Genomic DNA, 24535 nt, shown 5'->3' on the forward strand with positions numbered 1-24535 from the left:
TATTATTATTATTCTCTGTTGCTGGGAAGTGATGGATCTTTCCCCCCCTGTGTTTCTGTGTGTCTAATATGAAGGAGTAGCATTTATTATGGTCTTTAAAATTTTTTATTTCAACATTGTTATTCATAAACTGTTATATTTCCTATCCATAAATTGCTTTCATGTTCATAAATTCATTTAGTTTATATATCTGACGGTGCTTTTTCCCCTGGAAGCTCTCATAATGAATAAGCTAATCATTTAAACACTGTCCACGGAAAAATGACGTAAATTAATAGAAATAATAATTAAAAAAATCCACAACAATATTCTGTATAGAAACAATGGCATGGTGAAATATATATATATATATATATATATATATATATATATATATATATATATATATATATATATATATATATATATATGAACACATATCGAGGACAAAAGTGGCGCTTGAGCTGAAACCAGTCTATGGCTGAAACAAGGGCCTTCTGGTATTTGCTAAAGAATAGTATAAATTTCCACTAGCAGCTGACGCATGCGTATTAGCTATTCTTACCATTTTATTATTTTTTCTAGTGAAAATGGCTGCCTTTCAGCTTTAAACCACAGCGGTTCAGGGTGGAAAATATCCATCCCATAAAACAGAATTAGCACGATCGCCTAGAAAGAAACCATCCTGTGGTTCAAGAATGTCCATATTCCGGCTTAAATAACATTATGCATTTGCTTTCAAGAATGGAAGATAGAGCTATTTCATGTTTAACCCATTATATTCCGTGATCTGCGTTCCAGATGAGGTAAAGTACTTTCTTTATTGCATCGTTTAACGCAAAATTACATATGTTTCATATTAAAATAAATTTTATCTTCAGTAATTAAAAGAATAATCTATATTAACGAGCGAATAGAAATTAGAAAAAAATCTACAGAATAATAGGACAAAGACGGACTTGCATAAACGATATTCCGCAGTCGCTCTACATTTTGTGACATTGTTTATCCTACTGTAAAATGATGCAACATACTTAACGTGTCAGTATTTTTATAGTTTATATAGCAACGCCTTCCTTTCCGTTAACTTTCAGTGGTTGCACAGGCCTGTTGTTTTCTTTTGATTGACGTCGTCAATCAATCACTTTCGATGCACGCGGTCGATGTAAGATGTTTGAAAAGTATTGCTATATTCAGCCTCATATTCAGTTGTTATTCCACAATACAGATATTCTTTTTATAATCCACTTTATCTCATTATATATAAAATGTTTTTAAATATATTTTATTTGAACAGAAAATGATGCACCAAGTATCCAACAACAGCAACGACTATGGTCTGGGTAGCATTGGGGATGATGGGCAACACCCAGCCAGTCACTTTGACTTGTGTAGTTCACAATCCAACAAATTTTTCCCCACCGCCCCACCTCCCTCATTACAACTGCCACTCCCCAACTTGCCCCCCTTGCCACAGAGGATGATCAAGCCCATGTCCTGTCAGATGCAGGACTCTCAGAATGAATTTCACTCCCAAACCGTTAGAATGAGGGCTGCAGATGCTCCAGAGGGCTCCAAAAAAAAGAAGGGCCTCGGAAAGTCCGGACGACGAGGCAGGCCCTCGGGTACCACTAAGTCTGCAGGCTACAGGACAAGTACGGGACGACCGCCCGGCACCACCAGAGCAGCGGGTTTTAAAACCAGCCCAGGACGGCCACTGGGCACCACCAAAGCAGCAGGTTACAAGGTGAGCCCAGGTAGGCCTCCAGGCAGCATTAAAACTCTGGCAAGGCTTAATAAACTGGACTATGGCACATGCAATGGTGCACCGTTCCCTTACACCATGATGCAGAAGAGGGCCTTGTGTGAAGCCACTGTGAAAGAGAAGGACACTACTACCACCGAGTGAAAACAGTTTTTTTATTTATTTGCAAAAAGGGTGAACTCGGGTGTGGGTGCATGTCCAAAGTCACAGTGAATTGTGTTTGAGACATCAAACTCTTGCAAGGGAGAAAAAAAAAGATGGATTTTGATACTTCAAGTGTATGTGACAGTGTTAATATTTTGTGTATCTTTTTCCAAAGACCATTAGCATTACCTATTTCGCTATGACGTATGTTAACCTACTGTACAGATGTGCATGACGGTGGTATTGTGAAATAAAGTTACATATTTGAACACATATTAATCTTTTCAGTCTCTTAGACTTTGCTCAAGTGAATTGTTGAGAGAACTGCAATTGTGTTGTTTTACATTTAACTTTACCTTTTACTTAATACTTTTGATGTAAAGTTACACATGGGAACAGTCTTCACCACTCATAGTTTGTCTCACTCTAGATTTTAGGACATTTCATTTAACTTGAAAAAAATTACATTTACACTCCTCTGTTCCCCTGATGTGTATGTGAAAGAGCTCTGTTTGTAATGTCCAAAGATATGTTTATCTTTTTGTTGTTATTGTATTTATTAAATGTCTGGTGCCCTTTTCAGACAGAGACATGTTGAATTTTGATAAAAATGTCAATTCACAGACTTTAGCAATGGCATAATCTTTACACATGGTCTTGTAAATCTAAATGTGAGTTTATACCAGCCAGTGTGTTCTGTTCAACCCACAATTGTTTTGCTGATCAATGATCCACTCTAAAATACCATGTTTTTAACCACTGGAATAAAACAAGTCTCAGTTTTGTGTAACTTAATACACATGATCTGATCAAAAAAAATAAAAATAATAATAAACAGTTATGACTCCAAAAGAGTAAGCTGTGTGGGAAAATGGCTAAAACACTTTTTTTTTTGTAGAAATTATTATTTTACTTTTTTTTTTTACAGATCCATTTAGTTGGTATGAAAATGTGTCTATTTTCAAGTATTAATATATGCCTGTAATTTTTGAATGTATGTAGCAAACATATGTAAACAAAAATATTAAAAATAACTGAATAACTGCATGGGCTAAATAGAAAATATAATATTTATATGTTGTAAATATTGTAAGAAAAACCTTTGAAGACATAGCATTAAAATAACACTATATGAACGTTAATTACATTAAATGGAACACTATTGCATAATTCAATATAATAATGTAGTTTACAATTTTACATTCCTGAATTTTTACATTAATTTCAAAATATTTTTATAGAATCAGCGGGCAGTACATTAGGTCCTCTCATACTGTCTTTGTTCTGGTTTTAAATCAGTTTCAAACACTGAGTGCGGATAAACTATAACATGGTCAAAAAAAGGGAAAGTTGACAGATTAAAATAGCAATACAATTGAAAACGTATTGCAACTTCTATATTTATTTCATAGTGTAATTTCAGATAGGCCGATGAAAAAGTGACATTTTATGTCTTGACACAATGGAGGTTGACGAATGGCTGTGGCAAGCCATTTTAAAATTTAATCTGACTGCCGCCCCGTTTCTGTTAGCAGCATAGTAGTGCTTTTTAATGCTCCAGTCCATAATTTTTTTTTTTTATGGATAGAAAATATTCAAATTTTGAGGTAAAAAAATAAAGTTGCTTTTTAAATAGCTGTTTGAGGTTAAAAACCGATTTTTTTTTCTATGACATTCAAATGGTATGATAATTAGAGAATACACTATACAGAAATTGACATCTACAGTACAGATAAAGCTAAAGACTAAATACACGTCAGGTAATGTTGATGTTCTTAACATTACTAATTTGAGAACAAAGTATAACAATAATAATCTGCATGGCTTGACATGATCTGAGCTAACTTTGCAATCGTTAGATTTAATCAGCAATAGTAGTGTAATTAAATTAAAATTATTGGTCAGAACAAAACTGACAGACATATTGGCAGCCGATGCACAATCCATGTAAAGAAGATAATTTCACAAATATATGCAATTGCAGGTTTCAAACAGAGATGGTGACAAAGAGGCAAAAATTATAGACTGCAGCTTTAATTAATATTAGCTACTCTAATAAATAGTATATTTAATTTGATTAATGTATTTTTTATTTATGCATTTTAATTTGGTTTATTTTTCATATGAATGTTGTTAAAACTTATCCATTGGATATTAGCATTTATTTTCTGCTACTATCCCAATGACAATTATATTCCATACTATTTCAGTTACAGAAATTAATTAAAAAAAAATTGTAATAAACATATTGGATTGGAATGAATGGGGCTATCAAATTTGTGTGTAAATCAAGTCTTTGCTCACAATAGGCAGGAGTGCCAATATTATTAGTCTAAAACTGGTAAGTGGCTGAGTTTATCAGGGCAGAGGACTCTGAATTTACAAGATTCGAACCCCTTCCTGAACCGGTCTGGCCAAGTGAGGCTTCGGACATCATCAATTACGTCATTGCTCTAAAGTGATACAAGCCTCGATACATGCTTTACTGAAAGCTGCCAGGATTTCTCAACACACGCTCCGAAGCCTCGGCACAGAACGTAACATCACTAGTATAACCTAATCTCTAATAACAATAAATAATATGAGTAACATAAAAGGTACCACTAAGGCAGGGCTAGGCAAGGTCCTGGAGAGGCACTGTCCTGCAGAGTTTAGCTCCAATAATTAAACACCTGCCTGCTTTCTAGCGATCTTGAAGACATCGATTAGATTGTTCAGGTGTGTTTGATAAGGGTTAGAGAAAAACTCTTCAAGACAGTGGCCCCCAAGAACCTAAGTTACCCAGCTCTACACTAAGGTATATATGTTAAAACCGCTTGCCATAATCGTCTGACATATTACACTTATGCGTGGCATGGCCTAATTTCCAACCACCCTCAAATCGCGCAAAGTAAAAGACAAAGTCAAGCATATGGGAGCACGTGCCTGTTAATCTAGACCAATAAATTGTGTTTTCTACTCATACGGGTTACTGTGGTCGGCTACCTTGCAAAGCACGAGCGGTCTCTCTAAAATGGAGGAAGTTAACGTTACGCCTTTGTTAGGACAAGGAAACAAATGGCGTGAGGGTTAAAAAGCAAATGCTCACTGCTGTCTTCCATGCGCCCAACACGCACCACGTCAACTGTACTGTATGCACGACGCGTTTGGGACAAAGTTAAACTTGCGCTTGCATATTGTCCACATGGATTTTGCGTAAGTGAGAGAGATGTACCTGGGAAACAGTGAATCGGGTTAAGTGGATGTATACTGGGGGGTTGGGTGTGCTGTGCCGATTGGTCGCTCTCTCCAGCATACACATACAGGCAGTCAGTCAGGGCTCGTTTTAATACACATATGAAACCAGGGGCACTCGGCAAGCGGGGCAAACAATCATGTATTTCAATAGAAACCGTGGCCGCTGAAAAACGTGCTTTCGATGCATTGACTTGGTGCTTCGAGGAAAAGTGACAGGCGCTCAGTTTCATTCTCGTTTATTTATTAATCTCCATTTTTGATGTTGGAGAGAGAAATGAGTCCAGAGGCCGGGCCTACTGGTGCAAATGCTGCTGGGATTTTGCAGATCCGCTTTCACAAATTGACAAAAAGTAGCGCTACATGCTCGAATTTGAAGGGCTTTCCGGTGGTTTTGTCTTGACCGAGTCGTAAATGGTAAGAAACCGACGATTTCTCTCATGTACCTTTTGTATTTGGTGCGTTTTTCATTTCCCCGTCGTGGGTGACTGTATGGGAACTGTTGGTGCACATGATGATAATGTAACATACTTTGCCAGCGTTTTTACACTGAAATCAGGGGTAGCAGAAGACACGTTTTAACAGTCCAGTAGGAGCATGTCGAAGAGTCTTTGACATAGAGATATACGATGAGTTTTTCAAGCTCTCTTATCTTTGTCTTGATGGATTCTTGACAAGACGGCCTATTAGGGTTGCGATTTAGACACGAGTAGCCACTCTATTTAAAAAACCAGTTTAAGATGCTAGCTATTTTGGAACATGATAGCTGGTTTCTAGCCGGTTTGAGATGGTCATTAGCTGGTCGACCAGCTTCCATGCTTCAAACAACATTCTGACCACATTTAGCTGGTCTTCCAGTTTGCACCAGCAGAAACAAGCTAGCAGTTTAAGCTGTGTTTTCAGCAGGAATGTATTGCATGTGCATGTTGGTGTTTTGCAACATTACGTTTTTTTGCTGTTAAAATGTCATGTTAATGTGGAATCAATGTGGTCTGCTTCTTAATTGTTTTGAATTAGATTGCAATGTTCTGTTTAATACACAACTCATTACTGTTTTGTGGCCAGTTGCAACAAACCCCATAGGAGTTAAGAAAAGTCTTAGAGTTCTAATTCTATAGGCCATCTTATGAAAACATATTCTAAAAAGCATTTACCTGTATTTTGTCGCAGGATGGAGCCATGACAACATGAATCAGTCCTACAAAGTGGCTGGCAGGGATGGCTCGGAGTGTCGTGGCGATCCACAGGAGACCAAGGCACTTGATAGCCGCCTCAGCTCCTGTGGATACCAAAGCACAAAGAGGCAGGGGGACCAGGGGTCTGCCATGCATTTCTTAAACTCTGGCTACAAACTCTCTGCATCGCCGTTTGCGTACAATACGAGAGAATCCACCTCCAACTACAGTCCGCTGAGGAGACTTCAGGACCTGACCACTATGGTGAACCATACCGACATGAGTTTGCAGGACAAGGACTTTCACAGGCGGAATAAATTGCTCATGCACAATCCCACTGGTGGAAGTGAGTTCGGAATAGGCCTTTATCACACGTCCAATTCGCAAGGAAACACTGACAGGACTTCTATTCAGGATCTGGACAAAAATGGTTTCTCACCAGTAAGCTCTGATAGCTTGGAACATCTTCCATCCATCCCAAATGGAATTTTGCATTTCGAGTCGACCCTGTTTGATAGTGGGGACAGCAAAGATAATGATGAGGACGAGCATGATAGGGGTGATGCGGTGGCACCCTTTAAAGACAAGTCAAAGAAATTCAAGAAACGAAATCTGGCAAACACAAAGGCTCCTAGCAACCACAGGCTGGACCTAAGTAAAAACAAACATGGAAGTTGTAACCTTGTTTCTAAAAATACAGTGAAGGCTGACCCCCCTGGTAGTCTATCACATTTGCCTGTCGAGGTCATGATGGAGGATTTTGACAGTTTGGATGATTATTCAGACAGTGACTGTGATCTGCCCAGCACTGTGAACAGTGCTTCAATTTTCAACTCCTGTCTCTCTAAAAGACCAGATTCACCCAGTGACTCGCATTCAAATCCTGTAAGATGTTTTTATGTTCATCAGATTTATTGTTTCATTGACATGACTGTTTTTTTCCTAATAGGTGTACAAGTTATATTGTTAGAGTTTCCACCTAAAGAATGCACTGTTGCCCAGGAAGAAAAATCCATTATTTTTTAATGCACATACACAAATACATAGAAACTCATACACACACACAGTGGGGTCCAACGGTGACAAAACCACACTGAAAATCTGAAATTCAAACCTTGAAATAAACTATTAAATAATAAAAAATACCTTTTTGTTAAGATTTTGAACAATTTCTAAGTCACTAATCTGGTAAACAAATTTGTGAAATGAATCATGTGAAGTCAAATGTGTTTGTTTCCACTGGAGCACACTCTTTGGGACTTTTCAAATCAAATAAAAATATGTGGAGCAGCTCAAGTGCTTCTCTGATTAAAGCAAAATCAGAGGGAGAAATGGTATGCAATCAGAAAAATGCTAAATATAAGCATTTTCACTAGCAGTTTGAGATTTTTTGGACCCTACAGTGTGTATTATTAATTTACATATTTAATTATGCACTTATTTTACACACAATTTAAGAAATATCTGAAAATCAAATGTGCAGTGTAACAACAATCTTGGTACATTGTTTTTTAAACTTAAACCAAGTAGAATGACTTCTGTCAGTTGACCACAGTTACCGGATGGTGCAGGTAATTCCAAAATGAAATGTTGATCTATCACTATAAAATACTATTTATTTATTTATTTCATAAACAGTGCATTATATATGACATAAGGGCTAATGAGTAGCACCTTATTTATATAAACATAGTAATTGCATGGTACCTTAGCAATTAAAAGTGTATTCTTTCTTTTTTTCTCATCTTAACATGTACAAACTCAAAACACTGGCACCATCAAAACATTGCTTTGCCACAACAACATTTGGCTAACTTGTTTGAAAACTATCATTATTTTTTTAATTCAGTTTAATGACATTTTACGGTGTAGAAATTACACACTTCCACTTCAACAAAATATTTGCTACTTGTAGGCTGACGTATGTTTATTTACAGTTGGTATTGCCCAGTTGTTTTTAAAGTACAAGTTGTCATAGATGGAAGTCATTTGTATTAGCCTCCCTCAAGATGAACAGCTCTTGAACCACACAGTTGAGTAGGAGCTTAATTTTTTCCAGTGGAGCAAAGGTGTACACTAAGTGCTTGCTGGTTCATACTTATTTTTGTGAAACTTAGCTGACCATGATCGTTGTCACAGGAATGACAAGGCTGTAGTATGGACTAGATCAATATTTCACTCACTCGTGAGTTGCAGTTAAGTTAGGGCTACACAATTAATCAAATTTTTAATCACGATTACAATACGGATGCCACAATTATGTAATCATTAAAAGTGGCAGTTCATCCTTTTAAAGTCCACTCATGTTATTCTGCATGCTTAATTATAATAACATTATAATAAGCATAGTGTTACTTTTTTAATTGTATTTATTTATTTTTAAAGCAGACACCAATCCAATGTATAGTTGGCGACTGAGGCTTAATACTATAGAAAAGCAATAAAAGTTTTTTAGTTAGAGGGTTTTCAGGTTGTTTATTTTCATCTAAAAATATGGCACGCAGTTGCTTCAGACAATGACAATAACATCAATCAATGCAAACTTTAATTATTATAAATAATATGCGCAAATACAATTTCAGGAGTAGCCTAAACAAACAACTCAAGCTGTCTTGACTCATGTTAATGATGTTTAACAAATGATGATTAAACTGACAACTTTTTATCATAACCTAAAGTCCAACAGCCCAAAGAAGAAGCAGCTCCCGGGTATAAAGTACTCTGCTGAAGATGTCGTGTGGGCCAAATTCAACCGCAGACCCTGGTGGCCCTGTCATGTAACCACTGACCCACAGACTGAAGTCCACACCAAAATGAAAGGTGATATCTTTTGTTTTAACCCCTTTTGTATGACTATTCATAGTGGATGCTTAATTTCACATGGGTGAGATGACATTCATAATGAGACATTTTATTGACATAATATGGTTATTATTTATGCACTTGTTCAACTTTTATTTAGAATTAAGAGTGTCTGCAGACCGATTTTGTCCTAAAAGCAATAGAAGTTCTTCCACATGTATTTTGCAAGACAGTCGACACACAGTGTAGATATTTTCTTTTTGCCGTGTTCAAGAAAGTAAATGCACATGTTCTTATTTATATTTCTATTTAGCATGTAACAAGATATATAGCATTATTATCATGGAAACCAAAATGTCTTCTATGTTAAAAAAAAAATTCTTAGAACTCGATGTCATATTATCACAGAATAATGACATTTTCTTGCAGACCCCAGTCGTCGGCCATGCCGTCTCTATTTCGTCAGGATGTTCGGGGAGATCATAGACCAAGCTTGGGTCCCGGCAAAAGCCACTTTTCCTTTTGAAGGAGGTCATCAGTTTGAAAAACTGCCTGTACTTAGACGGAGAGGAAGACAGAAGGACAAAGATTATAAATACACGGTAAAGCTTTTGTGTGTTGCAAACTTGTAACTTTTTTTCCTGTTATATTTTAAAAGATGAATGTTTATGATCAACTGACATTGATGCTTTTGATAGAAAGTTAACGTGTTTTGTTCATTCTACAGGTTCCTAAGCGTCTAATGTCATCATGGAAAGCTAGTGTCTTGGAGGCAGAGGCAGCACTGACCCAGCGGTTAAATAGCGAACCTCCATTGACTGTAATTCGGGATGTCCACATGCCTATCACAGAAGACAAGGCACCAAAAAGTCCTGCTTGCCAGACATCTACTACACAGTCCATATCATCAAGCTCACTTTTGACCAATGGACTACATGCATCCGTTAAAATCAGAGGAAAACCTGGCACTGGAAGAAAAAAGAAGGCAACTAAGAAGAACAGCTCAACTGTAAAATCTCCCGTGAAACTAACTGAAAACCCTTTATCGTCTAAACCATCATCAAACCCTTCAACAGACAGCTACAAACCTTCCACAGCTGCTGAACGGCACAAACCAGATGCCGTAGATAGTCCATATTCAGATATTGACTCTGTCCCAAGGATTCTTTGCCCCAAACGTTCAGAGGAATTGCCGCAGGAGGATGAGGCAAAAGAATTGATCACTAAACCTAAGAAAGTACATCCAAGTAAAAAGACGAAAAAAGCCAACGTGGACAAGCCAGTGAAGAAAACAGAGGCTGCTTCAAAATGCACAACAAACCGTAAGCTAAAGAAGTCAACGCCCAAAGAAAAAACACTTAGGGCTACGAACACCAGACAGAAGGAAAGCAGTTCCCCAGGGTCCTCAGATGGGTCTTTTGCCATGCACTCTCATTATTTGCCTGCCAGCAGTGGCTTAATCTCAAGAGCACTTGCTGCCAGTGAAGAAACCGAGGAGAAAGATTTAAGTCGGGAGCCAGAATCTCGCTCACCATGTGCTGGCGATGAACCCTCTTTTTATAACAAGTGCTCATCCCCCACCAACCATTCTGAGTTGTCAAAACATCAGTGGCAGGTAAAAACAGAGGCCAGTGAAGAGTCCACAGATGACTCGAACTCCCACACCCCCCCAAACCCAACTCTTATTAAGTTTACCAGAATCCGAAATGAGAAAAATGGCGTTCATAAAGGACCTCGACAAAAAGGGTCCAAGTCAGATGTGAATAAATCCTCCCTCGATTCTGTGAAAATCAAAAACGAGAGCATGATTTTAGACACTTCGTCTTCGTCCATCCCGTCTCCCTCGATCTCTCCTATGGATGCTTTCCAGGATATGAAGGAGCTTTCTTTCAGGTCTCTTGTCAAAGACGAATGCAGCTCAGGAGAACCTTCGCTCTGTGCGGATTCAAACTACAAATTCAGCACTTTCCTAATGATCCTGAAGGATCTGCACGACAGCCGGGAGAAAGAAGGGAAACCTTTAACCCTCCCTCCTATGTCTCCATCCTCTCTCATCAGGGAAGAACCTTCTTTTATTCCACCTGGAGAAGAAGCAACAAATGAGGTGCTTTGTGAAAAGGACTGGAAGGCAATCGCGGATCAGAACAGTCGGCAGGGAAAGACGTCAACACCAAACAGCTCAAAACGGAGCAAGGCCAAGCCGAAATCATCACTGAAGAAGGAGACACAAAAACGCGATGGTGGGAACAATGTAGTTTCTACGCTGAAAAAGCAGAACTCATCAGTAGGTTTGGATGCACTTGAAAAGAGTTTGCCTCTGCTAGGGGAACTTTCCAACTCTCACCATGATGCTGTTACTGATGTCTGTGGCAAGGGCACCATCTCCAAGGTTGCTCCTAAAAAGCGATGGCAAACTTTTGAGTCTGGTATTGGGAAAAGCACCAAGCCTAAGAGCGATCCGATTGGATTGAATCAAGATATAGTGAAGGAGTCCACGGAGCTAAATGGAGTTTTCAAAGACAGTCTTGAAGAAGAAGCTAATCCTGATATCCCTGATAAAAAAGATGCTTCAGGTAACTTCAGGAGATATTAGATTAAGTCTCAAAAGTTAAAAAGGTTTTGGGCTAAATTCAGTGAATTTTGAATTATTCTGTTCTCAGAAAACAAAAGGCTCAGGAAACCAAGCAAGAGGCTGATTGAATCCAGTGAAGAATATGAGCAAATCTTTTCCACAAAGAAGAAAACAAAGAAAACTCCTGAGTCCTGTAAAACGGTAAGCTAATTATACAACTGTTTCTGTTGAACCAAAAGACTTCAACCTACAAAAACTGTTCTTTTTTTTTTTCTTTTTTAGTATTGAAATGTTACTTTCAGTAACTTACCCAAAAAGGAACATTCTGTCATTATACTCACTCCCATGTAGTTTAAAACATATTTGACCTTCTTCCATGTAGAATTTTAGATGTTGTAATATTTTGCTCATCTCCATACAACAAAAGTGGATGCTAGAGTTATCAGGCCTTAAAAGTGACCAAGGCCTTTATAATTCGTAGTTTGTGTCGTAGTCTCATTCATGCTTGCATTCAATTCAAAATATTCAAATGCATGCAAGAGCCAATGATGTTTGCTGTCATTGACATTGACTTGTGGCACAATGCAACACAAGATGCGAAGTTTGAATATACGCAAATGAGATTTGAGAGCATCGGCTATATTTGAGAGCATCGGAAATATATTTTCTGGTGCAGCTTTCCATACAGAAAGTACTAAAATGATGTCATAATTCGTCAGGTATTCCTAACGTGTACAAACTGTATTGGTTTATATGAATAGTGTTATTTCATGCCTTTCCTGAAGGTATCTTGGATCGCCAACACTAACACTGATGAGCCGTCACCTGAGCAGATCACACCTGATGTTTTAAGCTCTTCACCTGAAAACCCCTCTGAGCAGGCCACACCAGAGGAGCAGAAAGAACCAGATAATCTCGTATCACCTTCAACACCGTTATCCTCATCCTGTGAAGGCCCATCGCTAACCAGAGAGTCATATGAAAAGAAATCTGGTAAGAACGTGTAGTTTAAGACACTTTACTTCACTTGTAAATGTCAGCTGTAGATCTAAACATATTTTATATTTCTGATGCAGCACCCTCGGATAGAAAGAGACCACGTAAGACTGTGCATAAAATTCTAGACTCCACCGTTGAAGATTCTGTAAAGATCCCAAAAAAAGAGGTTAGTGTTAAATTTGTGGCCTCGAATTTGATTTTGGAAAAATTATTAAATGTTTTGGGCTCTTGTTTTTACCGTTTTGTTTGTTTGTTTTACCTTTGGTAAATCAGGAGAGTAAACAACAAGAAAACAGCCCAAATCAATCAGAGGTCAAAGATTTGCAGGTAATGTTTTGGGATGCGCTTTATATGAAATGTATTTTTTTAGTAATGCATAGAGTAATTTTTTATAAATTGGTTTATATATATATATATATATATATATATATATATATATATATATATATATATTAGTCATGTAGTTCAATTATTATTGCTTAATTAGCTCATGCAAAGAGTTAGATAATGTTTTATTATCCTTTGTTAACAACTTGTTAACCATTCCTATCTTGTGCACAGTATTTCAATTCGTAGTAAAGGGGTTGTTAATGTCTTATTAGAAGGAAAGAGTTCTTCCTTTAGATTAGGTCAGAGGAAATACTAAAATAAAGGCAATAACTTTACATAAAAGCATTACTTTACATTTCTTTACTATTAATTAATAATGTTTTTATGAACATCAGATGACACGACCCAAAAACCATATATTAATTACATTATTATGAATAAATGTAAATGTAAATGTAAATAATTATTAAATGTTTTCATGTCTATGCAAAGAAACGTTATGTACAATACAAACAAATATTTATGATTACATGTAGATCACATTGTTTAAATACATCGGTTAGGGTTAGGATACAATAAATAAAAAAATCAAGTATAAAAACACATGATCTAACTACATATAAGCTGATTAAACTATAAAAATTAGTAAATTACAGTGACAGTGAAGAACTCACTATTTGTAAATGAAATACCACTTAGAATCTATAATTAATTAATCTAATAATATATTTTAATGTACGTAAGTACTTAAAACTACTTTATTATTGTACACTTTATATACACAGTACTTTTTTTACTTTGAGTAAATATAATTTTTTACAGCAATTCAACCATTATAAAATAGTTATAAATATGTAATTTTTTAAAACAGAAACAGGAAGAGCCTGCACCATCAAGCCCGTGTGCTGCTGCATCAGGTTTGTTTTCTCTGTGTGATTCTTATCATTATATTCTGTCATGTATTTGTTGTATTTTATTGAGAATATTGTTTGATTGGTCCACCATTCTATTTTCCAAAAATGCAGAATGATGTTTATTTCTGTCATCCTTCGCAGCAGCTCAAAGTGAGGATGAAATAAGAACATCATCCCCAATCCAGCAGGACACAGCCAGTGTCTCCCAGATCCAGCTTGAAGGAGAGCAGGGCAGCCCGTCTAAGCCTCAGGCGAAGGAGACCGACACGAACGGCGAGGACTCCCTGATCTCTGAGGTCATTATTATTAGCTGCACATTTTTCATCAGCCTAAAATAAATATGATGTCATCACTCACTAACCCTCGTGATTCAAACCTTATGATCTAGCTTTTTCTGTGTTTTGATTCATTGATTCATCATGCTGAGATAAATCTCTATAAATAGAGTTGTATAATTGTTTTTTGTTACATTTTCAGGTGTTTGGTGCAGGACTCAATGACAGTGCTTTTTCAAGCAGAGATTCTTTATCAGGTGATTTAACAGGGTTCTCGACCAATAGAAAATCAGGGGAGAAAGGTGGAGGTGCGTCATTGAAGGAGAACGTTTGCCAGGTAAACATCCTATGTATGTATGTATATAAATATATTTATATCAAACGCTGGATGCAAAAAATATTAGATTTACCCAATATAATTTCACTTTCATATATACGTTTACTTTATCAGCTTTATTTGCTTGATTGGTTATATATTAATAAACAATGCAGTTGAAACCTTTGCCTTCACTGTGATTTATTATTTTCATATATATATATTTTTTTAAACTTCTTTATACTTTTATTTAGTATGGATGGAGTAAAATGATCAGAAAAGATAGAGATAAAAGTTCATAAAGAAATCCATTTCAGCTGTCATAAATAATGTTTCTTGAGCAGCAAGTCAGCATATTAGAATGATTTCTGAAGGATCTGGAGTGATGACTGCTGAAAATTCAGCTTTGTCATCACAGGAATAAATTACATTTTAAATATATTGAATTAGAAAAAGTTATTTTAAATAGTATTGATGTTTCAAAATATTACTTTTTTACCTTTTTGATCAAATAAACGCAGCCGTGTGAGTTCAAAAACGTACTTCTTACTACTTTTGAATGGTAGTTTTTGTCCCTAAAAATTCCCATAGAGTTGAGTATGAAATTGTTTTGTGACTATGTGTTGTAGGTTTGTGAGAAAACGGGTGAACTGCTCCTCTGTGAGGGGCAGTGCTGTGGTGCCTTCCATCTGCAGTGCATCGGCCTCACTGAGACCCCTAAAGGCCGGTTTATCTGCCAAGAGTGCAAGACGGGTGAGTAACCAGCAATATACAATATATCAGCCAGGCTGCTTAATGTCATATTTGCCCATTTTGAAATGGTCAGGATTGGTTGATAAGAGAATATATTCTTCTTTGTGTAAGTTCTGAAAATCTACTGACAGCATTGCCAATCATTAAAATTGTTTTCTGTTTTTTTCTTTTTTCTAGTGAAGTTTGAGTAAATAAGAACTCATTTCATTTTTGCAGCTGTGTTTGTTAATTTTGTTTTTAATTATGATTTTAAGCATATATAAACTCCAGTTATGATATTGTAATGCACCGAAAAATCCAGTTGCAGTCTAAGATATACACGTGAACACCTTAATTTCTTTGTATGTCTTTTCTGTTCTTCCTTGCTGTAGGTGTGCACACATGTTTTGTGTGTAAAACTCCTGACAAGGAGGTCAGGAGGTGTATGATCCCAGTGTGTGGGAAGTTTTATCACATGGAATGCATACTGAAATATTCCCCCACCGTCGCTCAGAACCGCGGCTTCCGCTGCTCCCTCCACGTCTGTCTGGCCTGCTACATCACCAACCCCGCCAACCCTAGTATTTCCAAAGGTTCAGATATTACATTTGAAAAGATTACATACAAAATACAACATGTTTCAACGTATTACAAAAGCATGATTTTGTGTCACTGATCATAACTTTTCAATCTCGCAGGCCGTTTGACTCGCTGCGTCCGCTGCCCTGTGGCCTACCACGCCAATGACTACTGTATGGCTGCCGGCAGTGTCCCATTGGCTAATAACAGCTTCCTGTGCCCCAACCACTTCACTCCACGCAAAGGGTGCAAAAACCATGAACATATTAACGTCAGCTGGTGTTTTGTGTGTTCTGAAGGTGTGTAGTCCAGTCCTCGTGGATCTGTCTGTTAAAATTATTAGTTGTGCTTGCTAAGGCTATTATTTTCTAAGCGGGCAGATTTGCTTAGTTTTTGCCTGGTGTGTGATACATACAGACCCTATGACATCCAGCATCATGGCAGCAAGTTAAAAATGCAATGATTCATGATTTCGAGAATTTTTGGAGATTGTGCACTGCACTCTTTGTCACCTTTTACACTGTCTGTTCTATCCTTAACTCACGTTGACACTTGTTGTGGGCAGTTTTCCGAGCAATTCATGTTTGATCTCTCTGCAGGTGCAGATGACAGCGAAATAGAGTCAAACATGCACAAATCGTTGATAAAGCTGCCAAAGCATTGGTTGGCACTACTATTAATTAGAGCTGCACGATTAATCGTTAAAAGATCGAGATCTCGATTCAGACACCCTCTCGATCTCATTTCTAAAAGACAACGATTCCCCGAGTCTGTTAAACCTTTGACAAAGTCTTACCGGATCATTCAAATCCGTGCGCGCACTGCCGCTGACACAGAGAGAGCTCTTACCATGTTTGGTTAAGAAACATCTTCACAAACAGTCTTTTCAACTACACAGTATTATATCTGTCTTACAGTCATTTATATTATCACAGAAATACTGGGATAAAGTTTATAGTTTAAATATAAACATTGATGTCTATATGGCAGTGATCAAAATATAACAAATCCCCTTTTGAAAGTACTGCGCTTTAAATAACGTTTGTGTCGATTGCATTGTTTCACCAATAGGTGGCGACAAGTGTCTTAATTTATTTGTCAATGAATTAATTTTTCATTCAAGAGAATCGTTCAAAAACGCTGATTCATCCAGAAATGAAACAAGTGTAGTAGGTTTATGAGTGAGTCGTTGAATCAGTGATCTAAACAACTTTTTCATCATTCTAATATTAAAAAAACTGGGGTTTTAAATATATTATATATACACTACCAGTCAAAAGTTTTTGAACCATAAGATGTGTAATGTTTTTTTAAAGTCTCTTCTGCTCACCAAACTATATTTGTCTGATCCAAAGTACAGCAAAAACAGTAAAGTTTTGAAATATTTACCATTTAAAATAACTGCTTTCACTTGAATGTATTTTAAAATGTAATTTATTTCTGTGGTGTGCAGCTGTATTTTCAGCATCATTACTCCAGTCTTCAGTGTCACATGATCTTCAGAAATCATTCTAATATGCTGTTTTGCTGTTCAAAAAAAACATTATTATTATTATTATTATTATGTTGAAAACAGATGAGTAGATTTTTTTCAGGTTTCTTTGATAGAAAGTTCAGAAGAACAATAATTGTGTGTAATAGAAATATTTTGTTATAAATGTCTTTGTCACACTTGATCAATTTAAAGAATCCTTGCAAAATAAAATAATTAATTTATATACTTGTGATAATGATAATGTTAATAGTAATAATAATAATAAAGAATCGTAGGAGAATCGTGATCTCTATATGAGATCAAAAAATCGTGATTCTCAATTTATCCAGAATCGTGCAGCCCTACTATTAATACTCACTACTGAAATAAAATGCTTTAATTGCATGACAACCTACCACAATTTTCTAAAAGAGAAAATACAGAATCAACTCATTAATCGGAATCGAATTGATTCCAATTGTTAATCGAATTTCTACGTTTGCAAAGATCATTCATCATCATTCAATTAAGTTTTGAATGTAAAAATCTAGTTTGTGTTATAGTCATGAGGACAGAGCAAAGATTTTACTATGGTTGTTTATTACAATTACATTTGTTTTCTGTCTCTCCCTATAGGAGGAAGTCTGCTCTGCTGTGAATCTTGTCCTGCTGCCTTTCACCGTGAGTGTCTGAACATTGACATGCCCCAGGGAAGCTGGTTCTGTAACGACTGTCGAGCAGGAAAGAAACCCCACTACAAGGACATTCTGTGGGTGAAAGTGGGCCGCTACAGGTTTGTGTGTTGTTTCACCAATACCATTCTCCCTTGATAATTACAGTGCAGTGGTCACTGAGGTATTTCTCTCTTTTTGTTCCAGGTGGTGGCCCGCTGAAGTGACTCAACCAAAAAACGTTCCTGAGAACATCTACCGCTTGAGGCATGAGGTGGGGGAGTTTCCTGTGCACTTCTTTGGCTCCAAAGACTACGTGTGGACATATCAGGCTCGCTGTTTTCCCTACATGGAAGGGGATGCCAACAATAAGGAAAAAATGGGAAAGGGTGCAGATGCAGTCTATAAGAAAGGTAGTTTTACGCACTAGCAGTATTCTAAAATAGATCGCACAATCAAACACTAAATAGGTGCTATACTAACATGCGACTTCACACTTCTGTTTACACACTCCGCTTCAAAACATGTTTCCTATCTAAAATATGGCTATGTGGAATGGGATTTTGGACAAATAAATAATATATGACATTTTGAAGCTGGTTTGGAGAAACTTGACATGAACTTTTATAACTTGGAGGAAATCTGATTAATCTTCTGTAATCTTGACATGTTATCGCATGATGATATTATATGCCACTATATGTGTTTATTGAGATTTTAATTGATGTATGCTGTTATGATACCACTTAAAGCCTGCCAGTTGTAGCAACTATTGATTAGCATTTACAATGTGGATTCTTTTAATGTTAAGAGTAAACTGCTTCAAACAGGAAGATCAATTTCTTTTTCTCAGCTTTAAATGAAGTAGCCGAAAGATTCAGGGAACTGCAAGCGGAGAAGGAGATGAGACAGCTTCAAGAAGACAGGAAGAATGACAAGAAACCTCCGCCATACAAACACATAAAGGTAAATAATTACAAAAGCTCAGATATTGACACTGATCTCATTTTGCTATGCCTCATGCACAACGATCGATTTTCTCTCAGGTGAACAGACTGATAGGGAAGGTGCAAATCATCACAGCAGATCTGTCTGAGATCCCACGCTGCAACTGCAAAGTCTCGGACGAGAACCCGTGCAGCATTGACTCGGAGTGCATCAACCGCATGCTAATGTACGAGTGTCATCCTCAAGTGTGTCCAGCAGGGGAACGCTGTCAGAACCAATGCTTCACCAAACGCCAGTACACTGAGGTGGAGATCTTCAGGACACTGTCGCGTGGTTGGGGTTTGCGCAGTGTGTCTGACATCAAGAAGGTGGGCTGTTTTTACACGCGCACACACACACGACTATGTCTCTTTTTTCCCCATTTAATTTGATTGTTACTCCACCATAGGGAGCTTTTGTGAATGAGTATGTTGGAGAGGTCATTGACGAAGAGGAGTGTCGATCCAGGATCAAACATGCACAGGAAAACAATATCTGTAACTTCTACATGCTCACACTGGATAAGGTCAGTCACCTGCGGTGATTCTCAATCTTGATTATCCTGATAACATCTTCCCCACTTACCTTGACACTGGGCTCTGTTTTCTGTGTATGTGCAGGATCGCATAATAGATGCCGGGCCGAAGGGAAACCAGTCGCGTTTTATGAACCACAGCTGCCAGCCGAACTGTGAAACACAGAAGTGGACGGTGAATGGAGACACCAGAGTTGGGCTTTTTGCATTAGAGGATATTCCTACAGGTGAGTTTGACTCTGAACCAAATATTATGGTGCTAGAAATTGGGTGAATGTTTATTTAATAGATTTGTTGGCTGTTCTCAGGTGTTGAACTCACTTTTAACTATAACTTGGAGTGTCTTGGTAATGGGAAGACGGTGTGTAAATGTGGAGCACCCAACTGCAGCGGATTCCTTGGTGACAGACCAAAGGTATGACATGCTGTGTGTATTGTGTTTTGGGTTAAAGTTGGTGTATGTTATTTTTCATATTCCATCATACTCAATGTGAAAACACTTTTTGCTTCAGAATCAGCCCTCATCTGAAGACAAGGTGCGGAAACTGAAGAAGAAGGTTGCAGGGAAGCGTAAGAGCCAGTTAGAGGTTGCCAAGGAGCGGGAAGATGAATGCTTCTACTGTGGTGATGGAGGGCAGATTGTGTCTTGTAAGAAGCTCGGCTGCCCCAAGGTCTATCATGCCGACTGTCTGAATCTGTCCAAGAGACCTGCAGGTGAATGACTCAAGAACACGAGTCTCTCGTATCTAATTTAAGTTGTATTTTGTTAAAGGGATAGTGCACCTAAAATGAAAATTCTGTTAGTAATTTCTCACCCTCATGTCGTTCCAAACCTGTAAGACCTTCATTCATCTTCAAGATAATTATGATGAAATCTGACAGCTTTCTGACCCTGCATAGACAGCAACGCAACTGACACATTCAAGGTCTACTACCTTTCTGGGCCATAAAATCTTTAATCTGCGTTGCTGTCCATGCAGGGTCAGAAAGCTTGAAGCTTTGAAAGAAGTATTTTATGCTTACCAAGGTTGCAATTATTTGACCAGAAATATAGTAAAAACAGTAATATATTGTAAAGTATTGTTACAAAAATAAATCTTTTTTCCTTTTAATATAAAGTTTTATTTATTCCAGTTGAATTTTCAGCAGTCATTACTCCAGTCTTCAGTGTCATGTGATTTTACAGAAATCATTCTAATATGCTGACTTGCTGCACATGAAACATTTCTATGTATTATCACTATTGTTCTGCTTAATATTTCTGTGGAATTTTTTTTAAATTCTGGTTAAAACTATCAAAAGAGGACAATAATCACAATTAATCTCCTGATTTCTGGCAGCATTAAAAGAGGCAGCATTAAATTAAATGGTAATATAATATTTGGAATTTATTAAATTAAAATATTTAATAAATTAAAATGTTAAAGTACACATATATATTATTTTTCAAGCACTTTAAATTAATGTTCTTGTTTTTAATGTAAAAAAATGGAATAACACTCCCATTATTGGGTATTTGGTCAGTTTAGGATTATATTCAAGCTGAATCATAACTGAAGCTGCACTATATGCATTTTTCAGGCCGCTGGGAGTGTCCGTGGCATCAGTGTAATGAGTGCGGAAGGGAGGCAGCATCCTACTGCGAGATGTGTCCCAACTCCTACTGCAAACAGCACCGCGAGGGAATGCTGTTCATATCTAAACTTGACGGCAAGCTGTCCTGCAGCGAACACGACCCATGCGGCCCCGATCCTCTGGAACCAGGTGAAATTCGAGAGTACGTGCCCGGTACTCCTATCCTACCCCCTCTGCCCAATATGTCAGTGTCAGGCAGAATACCCCCGACTGCCCTACCGCCTGCTGCCCCGCTCTTCATTCCCGCCCCCAACAGACATGGGTTCCAAGCCCAAAGACACCCGTATGCAGAAGAGGTGGTGGACAACATAGTTTTTCCACCCTCTTCTCCTTCTAAGGACATCAAGGAGGAAGATATGAGTGATGAAGGTGAGGTGGTGGAAGGGGTGATCGGGGATGAAGGAGAAGAAGACCTTGAGGTTGTGGACGATGATGAAGAAATGGACTACGGAGGGATGGGATTCAATGATGAGGAGGAAGAAAAGGTGGACCGAGACGGGTCTGACGAGGACTGGGGAGATGAATTCGTGGATGATGAATTTGAAGAAACTGAGGATTTAGGGGAAGTGGAGGAGGAAGACCGGGAATCATCATGGGATGAGTTTGTCGAAGGAGAAAAGTGAGCTCTCCTGCATTTTTGCTAGATGTCTATCTCTCACACAAAAACTCTCACTCTGATGGGCACAGCAGGAGACCTGTAGGGAAAGTCAACTGCCATTTTTCTGCTCGGTGCTCAGCTGAATGCTTTTGAGAATGATGGACGTGTAACATTCTTAAGTTGAAGATGGGCTTTCCTTCTCAAACCAAATCCTCTTGGAAAAGTCCATAAAGAGGGTTGGACCTGGTGCTGTGGGACTGTGATTAAATTTTTTTCAGTCCTTTTGTTGGTATATAATTAGTGTCTGGTGCTCTTTTGTGCTTTTTAAAATTTTCCTCAAGTTTACATTCTCTGATCTAACCAGAAAGATGACCTCACAGAGGGTTGAAATAGGGGCACCACGAACCATACAGTTGTGTCTTGTTTACAAAATCAGAGGAAAGAGAATGCAATAAAGCAGCAGACGACTAATGTTCAGTCCCTTCACCGGGGGATTACACTGACATAGCCACATCACAAGGCCAAAAATGGCTTAAAGCTCCACGGATCACAGTACTTGAAATGATTTCTTCATGTCTATCTGTTTGTATCATAGAGTGGCTACATGAGAATGAATAATAATAGTCCTAGTACATATTTTCAGCTGATTTGTGAATAAAAAAAAGACTGCTACTATCAAAAAGGACAAGGAAATATAACATTCCCGGCATCATCCTGCTTGATTTCAAACATGCACTTTTTTGTTGCATTTGTGTTCCTGTCATTTTACTTCACTTTTATGTCAAGACTAAAGAAACTTCATAGATTTAAGGTTTTGTAAAGTCTAGAGGAGTGATTGTATAATTGTTTCATTCTCCAAGCGTGTGGCCTTTGAGTCTTGAAAGCTTTTAGGAAAGATGAGTTTGTACTTCTTAGATAAGATGGATATTGTGTAAGGCCCAATTGTACTTTCCCTATTTACCTAAATTCAACTACCATCTCAGAATGCTGTTAAAAAAATCCCCAGATGCCTCATTCCAGTAAAACCCCACCCCACATTGTGTTACATATCTGCAGGTTATGGTTTCCTGCTATTTGTGTTTGTATGTGTCTATATGCAGGTTAACTTTAAAAGGTGCCTCTGAATGTTTTGCACTCTTTCAGACTCAAAAGTTCAGGAGAAATTTCAAAGCGTCATTTATATATTCATGATTCCCATAACTTTGCCATTGATCAATTCCAAGCTGTTCATTCAGCATACTGTGTAGATCTGCCTGATGAAACATATGGCACTTCATTGTGGCTGCTTTGTCATACTCCATTAAGACTTTGCATTTAATATCTGAGGGATGCAGATGACCCTTAAAAATGCATATTTAGACAACAAATCCAGTCTTAATTTGATTAAAAATATTCAAATTCTGAAGAACATCTTTTATTCCAGTAGTCATATTATGGTTTAATTTTGCAGCATTTAGATTTATGAGCCTAGATTAAAATTTATCTCACCATCACTTGAATCTTAAAAATTATGTTTGCAACATCAGTGCATTAGGTCCAGTTCCTGTTTGAAAAACTGCCTCATGTAATGAAGTAATGTTCATATTCACAAGAACCTGTTTCTATCACTGTTATAGTACAATATGTTTTCAATGCCTTCAGGCCTTACACTCATTATTTGTAGTTCTGTAACAGTTTGCAATTGCAACTCAATTTACAAGGATGCTTTTTTTTTTAAAGCTTTTATCATCAACCTTTTTTTTTTTTTTTTTTTTAGCTCTGTGTTACTTTTAAAGTCTTACTTTTTGTCTCTTTGTATTTATGGTCTTTGTATAATCTTTCTCACTCATTTTTGTGTTCCCTGTTTCTTGTATGTTTGTTAAATCTGCTGCTGTGTTTCAGCGCTATGGCCCCTTGACACCATGAACAAGATGAAATGTAGATGACTGTTTCCTGAGGACAGTTGGGCAAAAAGTTTGCTGCCATGTTAGAGACCCATGATTTTGTACTGTACCTTGTGCATAATAAATATCCTAAGTACAATTTTACAAATACAGCTTTTTCTTTTGTCCTTACAAGGTATATATAGATCTAACCAGATATAGTACTTAAATCTTCAACCTGAAGTCAAAAGCTCATGCAGTGGGCGCCTATGATCAGATGTAGTTTTCAGAATGTTACAAAGGCATCTAGTTTGATAGATTTGTTTCTAGGCATATCAAAGAGATGCCAAGTATTTTGATCACATTTCTTTTTACTTTCCTCGGGTTTACTGTTTTTATTTCACCGTAGCATGTCCAAACCAGCAAGAGATGTGGAAGGCTTAAATTAAATTACAATAAAAAGAGAGTATAAATTATGTTTAACAAGTTAAATATGGGAGTTAAAAGCAGTGTTGCGGGCATTAAATTATTTTCACCGAAGAAAGTATAGCCTTTTCTGACCTCTTTTGTTCACAGCTTCGGTCCATTTATCCCACCTCAATTTATGGTCTAGTTAACCCAAGCTATTTGTACTCCTCAATACTCTTAATGGTCAAACTCGCTGAGGATTCTTTCCTAAAATCAATACACATCTATCTCCCTCGTCGGGCCATTGGAATCGTCCTAACCTCCCCCCTCCCATAGGGCCTTGTTTACACTAATTTGCCTTTTAATTTGTCTTTGAAAGTCCCTTTTAGTTAGGACATCATTATTTTAATAAGCTAACTTCATATTTAATAGTTGTTTGAAAATATTTTACTATGGACCCTGCAAAAAAACTCCACTAGTCTTCACATATAACTGACGTCCTGAGTAGCCTACGGGCATATTTTCTCAGATATGTGTTATTTGTTTATT

At 37.4% G+C, this 24535-nt stretch overlaps 2 protein-coding genes across 3 annotated transcripts; both read left to right on the forward strand.

Moving 5' to 3' along the window:
- Nucleotides 1–559: 559 nt before the first annotated feature.
- Nucleotides 560–2161, forward strand: LOC113057598 (UPF0461 protein C5orf24 homolog). The gene is made up of 2 exons (XM_026225014.1): nucleotides 560–785; nucleotides 1277–2161. The coding sequence occupies exons 1-2, from the start codon at nucleotides 744–746 to the stop codon at nucleotides 1886–1888; spliced, it is 654 nt and encodes a 217-aa protein (XP_026080799.1). The 5' UTR covers nucleotides 560–743; the 3' UTR covers nucleotides 1889–2161.
- Nucleotides 2162–4755: 2594 nt separating this feature from the next.
- LOC113057599 (histone-lysine N-methyltransferase, H3 lysine-36 and H4 lysine-20 specific-like) lies at nucleotides 4756–23427 on the forward strand. 2 transcript variants are annotated; one of them, XM_026225015.1, is made up of 24 exons: nucleotides 4756–5083; nucleotides 6293–7182; nucleotides 8976–9117; nucleotides 9529–9701; nucleotides 9827–11672; nucleotides 11760–11872; nucleotides 12457–12664; nucleotides 12748–12836; nucleotides 12944–12997; nucleotides 13872–13916; nucleotides 14052–14210; nucleotides 14392–14526; nucleotides 15135–15258; nucleotides 15630–15830; nucleotides 15936–16115; nucleotides 17927–18083; nucleotides 18169–18374; nucleotides 18815–18927; nucleotides 19008–19277; nucleotides 19358–19474; nucleotides 19569–19710; nucleotides 19792–19898; nucleotides 19996–20197; nucleotides 21065–23427. In XM_026225015.1, exons 2-24 carry the CDS (start codon nucleotides 6310–6312, stop codon nucleotides 21739–21741), a joined length of 6333 nt encoding a protein of 2110 aa, XP_026080800.1. In that variant the 5' UTR covers nucleotides 4756–5083; nucleotides 6293–6309; the 3' UTR covers nucleotides 21742–23427. The 2 variants fall into 2 exon arrangements, with proteins under 2 accessions (XP_026080800.1, XP_026080801.1); XM_026225016.1 differs by lacking the exon at nucleotides 4756–5083 and adding an exon at nucleotides 5101–5539 and having other exon boundaries at nucleotides 13872–13917; nucleotides 14056–14210.
- The last annotated feature ends 1108 nt before the right edge of the window (nucleotides 23428–24535 follow it).

Source organism: Carassius auratus, chromosome 39 (genome assembly GCF_003368295.1).
Source record: "Carassius auratus strain Wakin chromosome 39, ASM336829v1, whole genome shotgun sequence".
In the NCBI taxonomy this organism is placed as follows: domain Eukaryota; kingdom Metazoa; phylum Chordata; class Actinopteri; order Cypriniformes; family Cyprinidae; genus Carassius; species Carassius auratus.

Excerpts from the sequence above, each read along its gene's own strand:
- LOC113057598 (XM_026225014.1), top strand. The coding sequence starts at position 744 with ATGTTTAACCCATTATATTCCGTGATCTGCGTTCCAGATGAG. Across the intron at positions 786-1,276 it reads TGATCTGCGTTCCAGATGAG|AAAATGATGCACCAAGTATC; the intron begins GTAAAGTACTTT and ends TTATTTGAACAG.
- LOC113057599 (XM_026225015.1), top strand. The coding sequence starts at position 6,310 with ATGAATCAGTCCTACAAAGTGGCTGGCAGGGATGGCTCGGAGTGTCGT. Across the intron at positions 12,837-12,943 it reads TAAAGATCCCAAAAAAAGAG|GAGAGTAAACAACAAGAAAA; the intron begins GTTAGTGTTAAA and ends TTGGTAAATCAG. Across the intron at positions 16,116-17,926 it reads GTGTTTTGTGTGTTCTGAAG|GAGGAAGTCTGCTCTGCTGT; the intron begins GTGTGTAGTCCA and ends CTCTCCCTATAG.